General features: G+C 31.8%; 1 protein-coding gene across 1 annotated transcript; it reads left to right on the top strand.

Annotated features, from left to right (window-relative positions):
- Positions 1-6,745: 6,745 nt before the first annotated feature.
- On the top strand, positions 6,746-11,470 carry LOC112506952. Its single transcript, XM_025111301.1, has 2 exons — positions 6,746-7,315; positions 10,703-11,470. The coding sequence occupies exons 1-2, from the start codon at positions 6,746-6,748 to the stop codon at positions 11,468-11,470; spliced, it is 1,338 nt and encodes a 445-aa protein (XP_024967069.1).
- Positions 11,471-11,670: the final 200 nt, after the last annotated feature.

The following is an 11,670-nucleotide window of genomic DNA, read 5'->3' as shown; positions in this document are numbered from 1 at the left end:
ATAAAAAAAATATATTATTAAACCAAAAATAAATGACTTCATTATTAAATTTAAATTAAATTATAATAAAAAATTGAATTAAAGAATTACACAAAAGAAAACAAGCACTTTTATATATTTAATTTGATACTAAAATCGATACATTTTTTTTTCAAAATTTTATAATACCTTCAAATTTATATTTTATTCAAAAAATAAAAACATAGTTTTTTAGTACCACATAAAATTGTATTATAATATCGACTGATACAAAATAAAACGAAAACATTAAAATGAACATGTATCTCAGTGTATTGCACGAGTACCTTTCTAGTTATATACAACAGAAACACCGTATAAATATTATAAAAATTGAATTTTTTTACATGTTATTGATTAATATCCAATGTTTTAATAAATGTATTGTTAAAAATTAAAAATTTTAAAAACAAAAAATTAAAATCTTATATAATACATGTACATGTTTCTGGTTTGATTTTTATTTTAGGAGTTGTTTATTTACCTCTTAATAGTTTCATTAATAGATGAATCTTGTTTGACATAAAAAAGTCTGCCTCTTAATGATTCTAAAATTCTCTAAATGATTTGTATAATGGGTCTTCCTTAACCATTCAACGCCCTAATTCTATTGCAAAAAATTACTGAACAATTATATTTCATTTTGCACTGTATCATAAGAACCTTTTAAGCATTCTGACCACTTAATCATTATGTTTTCTGAATCAAATCATTCACTAACTGGACACTTCAGAAGCATTCATTGATGTGTTAGCTTTAAAAACGCCAAAAATACTACTCCCTTCCTCTAAAAATAATACTTCCAATAAAAATTATATTCAATTTTAATAATATATAATTATTATATTTTTTTAATTAATAAAATATAATTGATTTTTAATTATAGAGTTTCTTAGGAGCTGTTTACCAAACGCTTACTGGGTAAGTGCTTATCAAGTCAGATTACCTTACCGGATGAATATGGTAAGGACTAAAAATCTTATCCGGTAAGAGCAAGACAAAGACCATGAGTCTTACCCGGTAAGCGAGCGCGACGACTCTAACATGGTAAGCGCTTACCGGGTGAATTGTTGCATACAATGTCGCTTTGATGGATTAAAAATCTTGTCCGGTAAGTAAATAATAGTGTTAAATTTTACCGATAAGCACTTACCGGGTAAGTATTTGGTAGACAGTCCCTTAATTTCATAATTAAGAGTACAATAAAAAAAGTAGATATTTATTTTTGAAATACACATTTATTTTTAGGACAAAGTAAAATAATAACATAAACATTTAGTTTGGGACAAAAGAAATATGAAATAACCGTAATTTAAATTTTAATAAGAAAAATAGTCTCAATGCATAGAGAACAAGGGGGCATTTACCAAATATTTACCTGGTAAGTGCTTATCGGTAAAATTTAACACTATTATTTACTTACCGAGTAAGATTTTGGTTCACCAAAACGACATCGTATGTAACAATTTACCCGGTAAGCGTTTACCGTGGTAAGGGTAGTTGCCCTTATTTACCGGGTAAGACTCTTGGTCCTAGTCTCACTTTTAGCGGGTAAGATTATTGGTCCTTACTATATTCATCCGGTGAGGTAGTGTGACTTGATAAACGTTTATCCGGATAAACGTTTGATAAACAGTCCATAAGACTCTTTGAAAAGTAAACTAATATAATATGTAAATATGAGTATTTATTCCTCAAAATGTTAAATTTTTACTGCAATGAAATTGGATTTATAATAGACTATTTTATAAGACTTTAATTTATTATATTAAATAATAAATGTCGTATCTAAAATGTTATAATAAGTTTAAAGAACATTTTGAGCATTTTAACAAGTTTTTATGATATTTTTAAAATAAAGTATCGTATTTGTTATTTTATTTGACACAATCTGAAAAGTGTTCTACAAACACAAATATCCGATAAAAGATGTGTTAATATGACACTTTTTAAAATGTATCTTATAAAATAATCAACGCAACACATTATTTTGAAAATATCTTAAAGACTTGTTAAAACATCTAAAAACGTTCTAAAGACGCTTTATTGCTTGATTTTACAGACTTAAGTCTTATAAAATAATCTATTAAAATACTTGAAGATTTTTAGCATTTTATAAACCCGATTTATTATATTGGATACATAATGTTGTAATAAATTAACCACAAGGGTGATGTCTGATTGGTTTGAGCTTGTCTCAAATGGTCAAAAGTACCAGGAGGTCCCAGGTTCAAATCCAAGGAGGAATAAAAATCCCCTTGTGGCCACGGAGGTTCAAATGCGGTGACTCTGGGTTATTTGCAAAGCTGGTGGTCATCCTAGGATTAGACAGTTCGCATAACAGGTTGGATATCCAGGTTAATAAAAAAAATTGTAATAAAAATATATAATTATAACATCAAATTTGAAATGGCACAACCACAACTGAATGAATTGCCATAAAGTAAAACATTCAATTCCAAATTACATAACGGGTTGTTTACATCTGGCTTAATAAGCTTAATGGTTTAATCAGCTTATTCATATAATTCTTTTAGACTGTTTATTTGAAGTTTATTTGTATAATATTAAAAGGGTACTCGTGCAATGCATCAAGACACATCTTGATTTCTTTGTTTCGTTTTATTCCTTTTTTATGTCAATATAATACGTTTTTATGTGTTTTTGAGAAAACGATAATGTTTTTATTTTTGAATAAAATATAAATATAAAAATATCATAAATTTCTTTAAAAAATATCGATATCAGTATCAAATTAATCTTTTTAAAAGTTCTTCTGTTTTGGTGTAATTTCCTTAATTAAATTTTTTAATTAGAATTTAATTTAGGTTTAATAATATAATATTTTAAAAAGATAATAACTAAATATTCTGTTAGAACTCTTTGATTATTCTAATTATATTTTAGATTTTTTATATTTAAAATGAGATGTTTATCCAATATTTGATTATGTTTATCTACAGTTAGTTACACGAATTCAGATATGGAGCTTTAATAAGTTGTACGTATGCACAATTTATTTGTAATCTTAAATTTTAAGTAATATGCATCAATAAACAATACTTCGTGCATAAAAAATTGTTTTTTAAGAGTTTTTGACAAATACTTTGTAATATAATATAGATGTGACTGTTTACACGTAATATGATGTCCCTACCTTTTTGTATGCTACAAATTCCGATTAAGACCAGAGAGAAAGGGTCCATATAAAAACAAACCTAAAATCATGAAAGATTGAAACAATGAAGACAACATCATGTAGCATTAGCAACAAAGAGCCATATCTCAGATCTACGATTCACCTTCAGCTATGAAAGTTGGGGAGACCATGTACACGGAAGAGAGCAGACAACAAAGGGTGACGAGCAGTGGTCGAGCAACAATAAAAAAGACAAGGATAGTAGCTTTTACGTGTTAAGAAACAAGCGGTCAGTGAAGGAGCAACGTCTTTGTGTTTTCCAAAAATATTGGTATATAAGTTTGTTAAGTACCTAACGGAGATATCAATAGAAGTCTTAATACCTAACTAACTCACACCAACTTAACCGTAAGTGGATCTCAAGTAGCTGTGAAAGTGACTGACATAATGGGTAAGCCCTGTCATTGCAATAGACGAAAAGGGCTACAACACATTATCGATGCAAAGCAGAGACGTGATATTGTAGATAAAGACAGAAAGTCAATCCGATAAGTAAACCAAAGCATATACGTTTTCAATGGAGCATTTAATGCGTTATGTATGTTAAGAACTCATCAGGGGAGACATGTAGCTGTAGTTAGGGGTGCTCAAAAACCCGACCAACCCGACCAAGCCGATCAACCCAACCCAACCCAACCCAATGCGAAATAACTCAACCCGAAGCAACCGATGTCTAATCGAGTTGTAAAATTGTCAAACCGTAGGTATTGGGTTGATATCGGGTTACTATTTTTTGAACCCAATTTTATTTCTTGGATTTAATATGATTGTTGAATTTCTATCAATATATACATTAGACAATTACACTATCATGTATGCTTTTCATATACACATATTTTTAATCTATTCATATCTCTATATAACTCATTCAGTAACTGACTAACTGTGAACATATATATGTAAATTTAAAAATTTAACTGAATGTGATATACGTAAGAAATATGAATAAGTTGTATCAAATGATTGATGATGAAAAAGAAACTATGAGTAGAGAAATAACATATTCAATGTTAGAAGAATATTTTAATATACCAAAGTATCAACCCGACTAACCCGACCAACCCGTACGGGTTGGGTTGCACTTTGGTTTGGGTTGGGTTGGGTTAAGATTTTTCCAAACCGAAAGCATTGGGTTGAGTTGTTCAAATGTCCTCAACCCGATCAACCCAACCCATGAGCACCCCTAGTTGTAGTATAACAAGGATGGTCATCAGACATTGTTTGACAGATACAAGCTAGCTTATTTTTTGAGTATATGTTTGGATGAACATAAACTAGCTTATTGAAACGCTGCTTGATAGAAATGGCGTTTTATGAGTTTTTTTTTTTTGACATTTTTTCAATTATAACCCCAATTAATGTTGATTAATATTAATTATTACTGTTATTAATGATATTTAATTAAAAATAATTAATATTACTTGAAAATTAATAATTAATTTTAATCATACATTGTTAATAGTAATTACTAATTATTTGGAATTATCATTAATCACATTGACTATTTATATATATTATTATTTATAAATTATTATTCAACACATTTAGTTATGAAAAAGCAGATATAACAATTCAGAAAATGTTTATATAAGTTACATAAAAATCAAAATTATACCTCTTTTGTTTCATAGATAATAAAACTAAGAGACCGTTTACCGGATACTTACCCGGTAAGCATTTACCGGTAAAATTTAACACTATCATTTACTTACCGGTTATGATTTTAATCCACCAAAATGACATCGTATGCAACAATTTACTTGGTAAGCGCTTACCATGGTAAGAGTCGTCGCTCTCACTTACCGGGTAAGACTCTTGTTCCTTGTCTCGCTTTTACCGGATGAGATTATTGGTTCTTATTATATTCATCTGACAAGGTAATGTGACTTCGTAAACACTTATCTGAGTAAATGTTTGATAAACGGGCCCTAAGTTAAATGATTTTAATAAAATATCCAGTTTAATTATTAATTATATTTTTTGAAAGATTATTAATTAAATAGAATATGTGAGATTGACCTATTTTAATTTTATTCATATTATGTGTAATGATAATTTAAAATCATAAATTAAGTTATATTTTATTTAAATAGAATCAGGAATCGCCAAATCAGTTAAAATTAGAACATAAACTAATTTTATACTATAAATAAGAAAAGTGCAAAATTACATAAATATTAATCATATAAAAAAAGCATCAAATAATAACCAGTAATAAGCTAGCTTATAAGCTAATTTACCAAACATAATCAAAATAACAGGCAATTTTTAAACGCACAAAAAGATAAATATTGATAAGTCATCTTTCATGAACAACACATAAACCCTTGCATTAATGGCTTAAAGATTAAGTTATGACTTTTTTTTTATATTAAGGAGCTGTTTACTTATGGTTTAATTGGGTTTATTGGTCTATCTGGTTTATTTACACAGTTCATTTGAGTTGTTTACTTACGAATTATTCGCACAGAACATGACTTAATCGTACAGATAGAAATGGTGTGTTGTCCCCATTCAGCCATAAAAATGACACCTCTACCCCTTATTTAAAGCACCGCCTTCTTCTCATAAGAGACACCTCATCTTCTGCTTCTTTATGATTTTTTTGTTTTGACGTTCAAATAATTAATATTGGGGNACCTCTACCCCTTATTTAAAGCACCGCCTTCTTCTCATAAGAGACACCTCATCTTCTGCTTCTTTATGATTTTTTTGTTTTGACGTTCAAATAATGGGGGGGGGGGGGTAAATCGGTCATTTATATTATTCACACTGTTGATTTAGATAAAAAAAGTAAATAACAACACCCATTTATCCAGACAGATAAATTTATCTATATAAAACTTAATAAATTTTTTAGTGAAAAGCCCTAACTGTAAACAAATGAAATTGTTTAGGTAAACGATTAAGCCCCGTTGATCGACCATTCAGCTATTTCACTTTTACCTCGAGTCAAATACATAAATAAATTCTAGAAAATAAATGCAAAATAAATATAATATAAAAGGAAACAAAATCAAATTTATAACACTTTTTTTTGGAAACAAAGTATAATTAATTAATATTGAAGTTTCAATTAAAGTCTCTTGAAATTAATTTTAATTTAAATAATTAATTTATATAAATTTATAAAAATAATAATATTTTTTTTATTAACCTGGATATCCAACCCGTTATGCGAGCCGATTAATCTCAGGATGCTTTGCATATATCCTGGAGTCACCGTATTTGAATCTCTGTGGCCATAAGAGAATTTTTATTCCTCCTTAGATTTGAATGTCACCTTCAAGTACTTTTTACCTTTGAAGTCAAACTAAACTAATCAAGTGGTTAAAAAAATAAATAATAATTATAAATTAAATTTGCATTGTACTTCTCCTTCTCAACCTACACGCCCCCACACGATAACGTCGTGTTCTATTTTTCTTCATCATCGAGTCTTTGATTCTAACTTTTTGAAAATCTCTGAAACTTTCATTTTAATTCAATCTCCAACAGAAACCAATTTCAGTAATTCATTCTTCGACCATGAAAAACCCACAGAAACTGTTTTTACAGATCACGAAACGTTTGTCTGAGATCAAATGGCGTTTTCTGCTGTTACTAATCGTACCGATTTCTCTTCTGCTGTTTATCTCCATTACCACCACCGCACGCGGCGGCGATTTCAGTGATTACAACCCGTTTTACTTTTTAAGCAACCTCAAGTCATTGTTCTACAACGATAACAACAACAGCAATCAGAATCGTTCGCCTAATTACTCAGCCATAACATTTCCGACGACGGATAAGGCGTGGCCACCGGTGATCGGCGATCGGAAGTCAGAGTTGGAGCAGTCGAGGATGGCGGTTTGTTTGGTGGGAGGGGCACGGCGATTCGAACTAACTGGACCGTCGATTGTAGAGAAAATTCTAGAAGAGTATCCGAATGCTGATCTGTTTGTCAACAGTCCTCTGGATTCCAAATCGTACAAATTCAGTCTCCTGAAAACGGCTCCGAGAATCGCTGCGATTAGGATATTTAAGCCGGAGAAGATACCGGAAAATGATGCGGCGGTCCGAGTTCTGACGGCGAGTAACTCGCCGAATGGCATTCAGGTAATTTGGCTCCCATTTGGATTCTTGCTTTGTTTTGCAGTTTTAATCGGAATCACCATTTACCAATCTATCGGTTTTGTGTTAGAATCCAAACTAATCGCTGAATTAAATATAAACTTTGATTTTGATAATTAATTAAGAAATATGAACTTCAAATAACAGCTTAATCAGATTCACAGCTTATTTGATCAACTTAAATAACTTATTCAATAAGCTACGTATCATAAAAATCTTTATGCAGAAAACCAAGTTTTTCCCCCCAAACTTATCTCTCAATTGAAAAATCACGCTTCTTCCACATTTAAAAACTTTTTTAAACAAAAATATTCCGGATCTACATAAACAGCTTAATCCACACGGCTGTTGACTTGCGATTTAATTAAACTTATTGGTCTATCTGGCTTATTCGCACAGCTCATTTGGTTTGTTTACTTATGGCTTATTCGCACAGAACATGGCTTAATCACACAGATAGAAAATGTGTGTTGTCCCCGTTCAGCCACAAAAATGACACCCCTACCCTTTATTTAAAGCACCGCCTCCTTCCCATATGAGGCACCCCACCTTCGGCCTCTTTATGATTTTTTGTTTTGATGTTCAAATAATTAATATTGGGGGGTAAATCAGTCATTTATGTTATTTAGACTGTTGGTTCAGATAAAAAAAAGTAAACAACAACACCTATTTATCTAGACAGACAAATTTATCCGAACAAACAAATTTATCCATACAGGACTTAATAAAAAATTTGATAAACAGTTCCGATTTATTAATTGGGGCCGGTTTTGGTCCTTGGGCCATGCTATGCATGTGTTTTGATACAAACGTTATTTTGCGTTTGGTACAACCACCGAAAGCGGTGTGCCACCTTTTTCTTATATTTTCATATTTATTTGTTATTTTAGGTTTGATTAATTTAAGGTATTTCTACGTTTTAGGTCGAATTAAAATTACGGTGTTTAGAAATTACGGTTTTTTATTCTGATAGTTTATAACTGCTTATTCTTTTTATATCTGTAGTTTACGGATTAATGTTGTTTTCGTCCCTCGTATTTAACGAAAAAACAACGGGAGAAGTTAGGGTCATGAACCGAACCATGAATCGTAAATCATAGGAAGAGATCCATAATCGTATTTCCTTAAATGATTATAACCAACTTTTTAAGGACATTCGTTTTATCGTCACAATCAACGATTTAGATGAATCTTTTGGTTTTAAATATGCACGCATAAATTTTTTATTTAAATAAAAAATCGTACACAGAGTCAGAAATTTAATTAGGTGTCTAATTTACTGATTCATATACATACATAAAGACTTTGTTATATTATTAACGTAAATTGTGTTATTTATCGTGAATGTTTTTGGTATTATTTGTTTATTAAAAACAAAATAAATATATTATGGAGTCTAAATTCGGTATTCATTATTGAAAAGGGTATTCTAGATTTAATTTTTAATTAATAAATTATTCATTTTTTAATTAGGATAAATTGCATGAAAAAGTAACGTATTTTAACTCGATATCTATTTTTTTTATTAACCTGGATATCTAACCCGTTATGCAAGCCGACTAATCCCAGGACGACCGCCTGCTTTGCACGTAACTCGGAGTCACCACATTTGAACCTCCGTGGCCACAAGGGAATTTTTGTTCCTCCTTGGATTTGAACCTGGGACCTCCTGACACTTTTGGCCATAGGAGTCAAGCTCAAACCAATCAGACACCACCCTTGTGGTTCTTGATATCTATTATGGGTAATATATTTTTAAAACTTTCATTTTGATACTTAAGATGTAAAGTTTTAAACATTTAAGTACCTGAGTAATCGATTGAAGCATTAATCGGTTATCATGCTGATGTGACGATGAATGAAATTGAGTTGAATAACAAATAATACTGAGTTGGATATCACATCACTCGCCACATCAGCATGGTAACTGGTTAATACTTCAACCGGTTACCCGAATACTTAAATGTTTAAAACTTTACAACTTAGATTCCAAAATGAAAGTTTTAAAAATATGTTAATGCAATTTTTCCTTTTAATTATGTTTTGAATGAATTTAAGTAGAAAACTCATGTCACGTTCAAATCTTGGTTAGTAGTTGCCATCAGTGGTTGAAATTCATAACTCTAAAGGGAATTGATTTTTGATATGTGGGGTTGCATTTTCTCTTTATTATTAATTAAAAAATCATATATATTCAATCTATTATTATTATATTTTAAAAAAAAATAACCGTAATTTTTATAACGTACGATAAACCAAAAAGTTTAACCTAAAAGAAAGAGAGATCTAAGTTTGACGGCATTTCTTTCTGACAACACGCAAATATATATATATATATATATATATATATCTGTATATACATGAATATCTGAATTGTTTGTAATGATTCTCTGATTGTTAATAAAAATAAGGTGGTTATAGTTTTTATTCGATTATATAATCACATTATATCATCTTTTGATATAATTCACCAAATTTGGGGGAATTTATCCCAAAAGTTTGTAACTTTTTTGGATGGAATCAAATACTATGAAAATAAAGCTTTGGATTTTATCTCAAGAAAAAGCATTTTTATGTGGTTTTATTCCATGAGATAAAAGTCATATGCACTCACAAAAGCTAAATAGCAAACCCCCAACCCTTTCCTATCCATAATTAATCTTTTTTTTAATTAACCTGGATATCCAACTTGTTATGCGAGCTGACTAATTCCAAAAGACTATCTGCCTTGTAGATAGCTCAGAGTCATAACATTTGAATCTCCGTGACCAGAAGGAGATTTTTATTCCTCATTGGATTTGAATCTGAGACCTCCTAGTACTTTTGACATTTGGAGCCAAGCTCAAACCACAAGGGTGGTGTCTGATTGGTTTGACCTTGACTCCAAAGGTCAAAAGTAACAGGAGGCATCAGGTTCAAATTCAAGGAGGAATAAAAATCCTCTTGTGGCCACGTAGGTTCAAATGCGGTGACTCCTGGATATCTGCAAAGCAGGTGGTCGTTTTGAGATTAGTCGGCTCGCATAGCGGGTTGTATATCCAGATTAATAAAAAAAGATAAATCCCACCAAAGGGTCTTTGACCTAACAGTATGCGAGTCCTTGGCTTTCTAGGAGGTCAAGGATTCAAACCTTATCATAAATGTGGAGAGTGTGTGAGTTTATTTGTTTTATTTATTGTATATAAATATTATATACTTAAAAAGGTAAGATGAATAATGATATAAATAAAAAGTATTTAAATTGATTATATTTTTATTTATTTTTTCTTGAAAATGGCAACACGTTTTTTGGACAAAATGGAATTCTAAAACACGATTCTTTTGTAAGCAAGGGTAGAATAGTCAATTAACAAAGCCACCTTTCGTATTCAGGGTTTGTTGCAGTATTTCAATCTGGTGGAAGGTTGCTTAACCATGGTTGAATCCTACCAAAAAAGAAACAACTTCACCTACGACTGGATAGTACGGACTCGTGTCGATGGATACTGGTCAACCCGACTTCGACCCGATATTTTTATCCCGGGTCACTACGTCGTCCCATCCGGATCTTCCTACGGCGGCCTTAACGACCGTTTCGGTGTCGGCGATTTCAACACCTCCGTCGCCGCCCTCTCCCGTCTCTCCATGATCCCGGAGATTGACTCGGCCGGGTTCCATGAACTCAACTCGGAATCGGCGTTTCAAGCCCAACTCAGAGTACGAAACATCTCGTTTCTCACCAAACGTCTCCCGTTTTGCGTTGTATCGGACCGGACGTACGATTTTCCGCCGGAAAAGTTTGGAGTTCCGGTGGCGGCTTTGTCGAGTAAAGGTCCGTTGAGTGGGGTGAAGTGTCGGCCGTGTACGGCTAAGTATTCCGGTAAGTTGGCTACCGCCATTGTTAATGGATTATATCGGCAATGGAGCTGGACGGATACCGGGAACAACACGCTGCAGCTCTGCGACGGTCATGGCCGATGGGAAGATGGGTGGGAAAAGTTATTCGATTCAACCGCCGGAAAGAAGCTGTCGGCGGTGAGGAAAAGAGTGTCGTCACTGTCGTTTGAACAGTGTGTTGCGGATTTTGAGTTCATGAAGCGGCGATCGGCGGTGTGGGATGTGCCGCCGGCGGTGGATATTTGCAGCCAGTTTCATAGATAGAAAATTAAACAAAAATAGGTTTTTTTTTTGAATTAATTCCTTTTTTCAGAGGTGTAAATATTCTGGATTTAGGAATTTCGATTTCAACATTGTTTTTACGTAATTAAAAAAATTAAACGAGGGAAAGTTAAGAATTTCATGATTGTTTACCATATGTTTATAAAAGTACCCATCATCCTCGTTTAGGGGCCGTTAGAAAA

Source organism: Cynara cardunculus (genome assembly GCF_001531365.2).
Source record: "Cynara cardunculus var. scolymus isolate 2C chromosome LG 1, CcrdV1, whole genome shotgun sequence".
Classification (NCBI taxonomy): domain Eukaryota; kingdom Viridiplantae; phylum Streptophyta; class Magnoliopsida; order Asterales; family Asteraceae; genus Cynara; species Cynara cardunculus.
The sequence above is the reverse complement of the archived record's forward strand: the minus strand, read 5'-3'. Positions and strand labels throughout refer to the sequence as shown.

Bases quoted from the DNA above. Each gene is read 5' to 3' on its own strand.
- LOC112506952 (XM_025111301.1), top strand. From the start codon at position 6,746: ATGAAAAACCCACAGAAACTGTTTTTACAGATCACGAAACGTTTGTCT. The intron at 7,316-10,702 runs GTAATTTGGCTC...TTTCGTATTCAG, and splicing joins ACTCGCCGAATGGCATTCAG to GGTTTGTTGCAGTATTTCAA.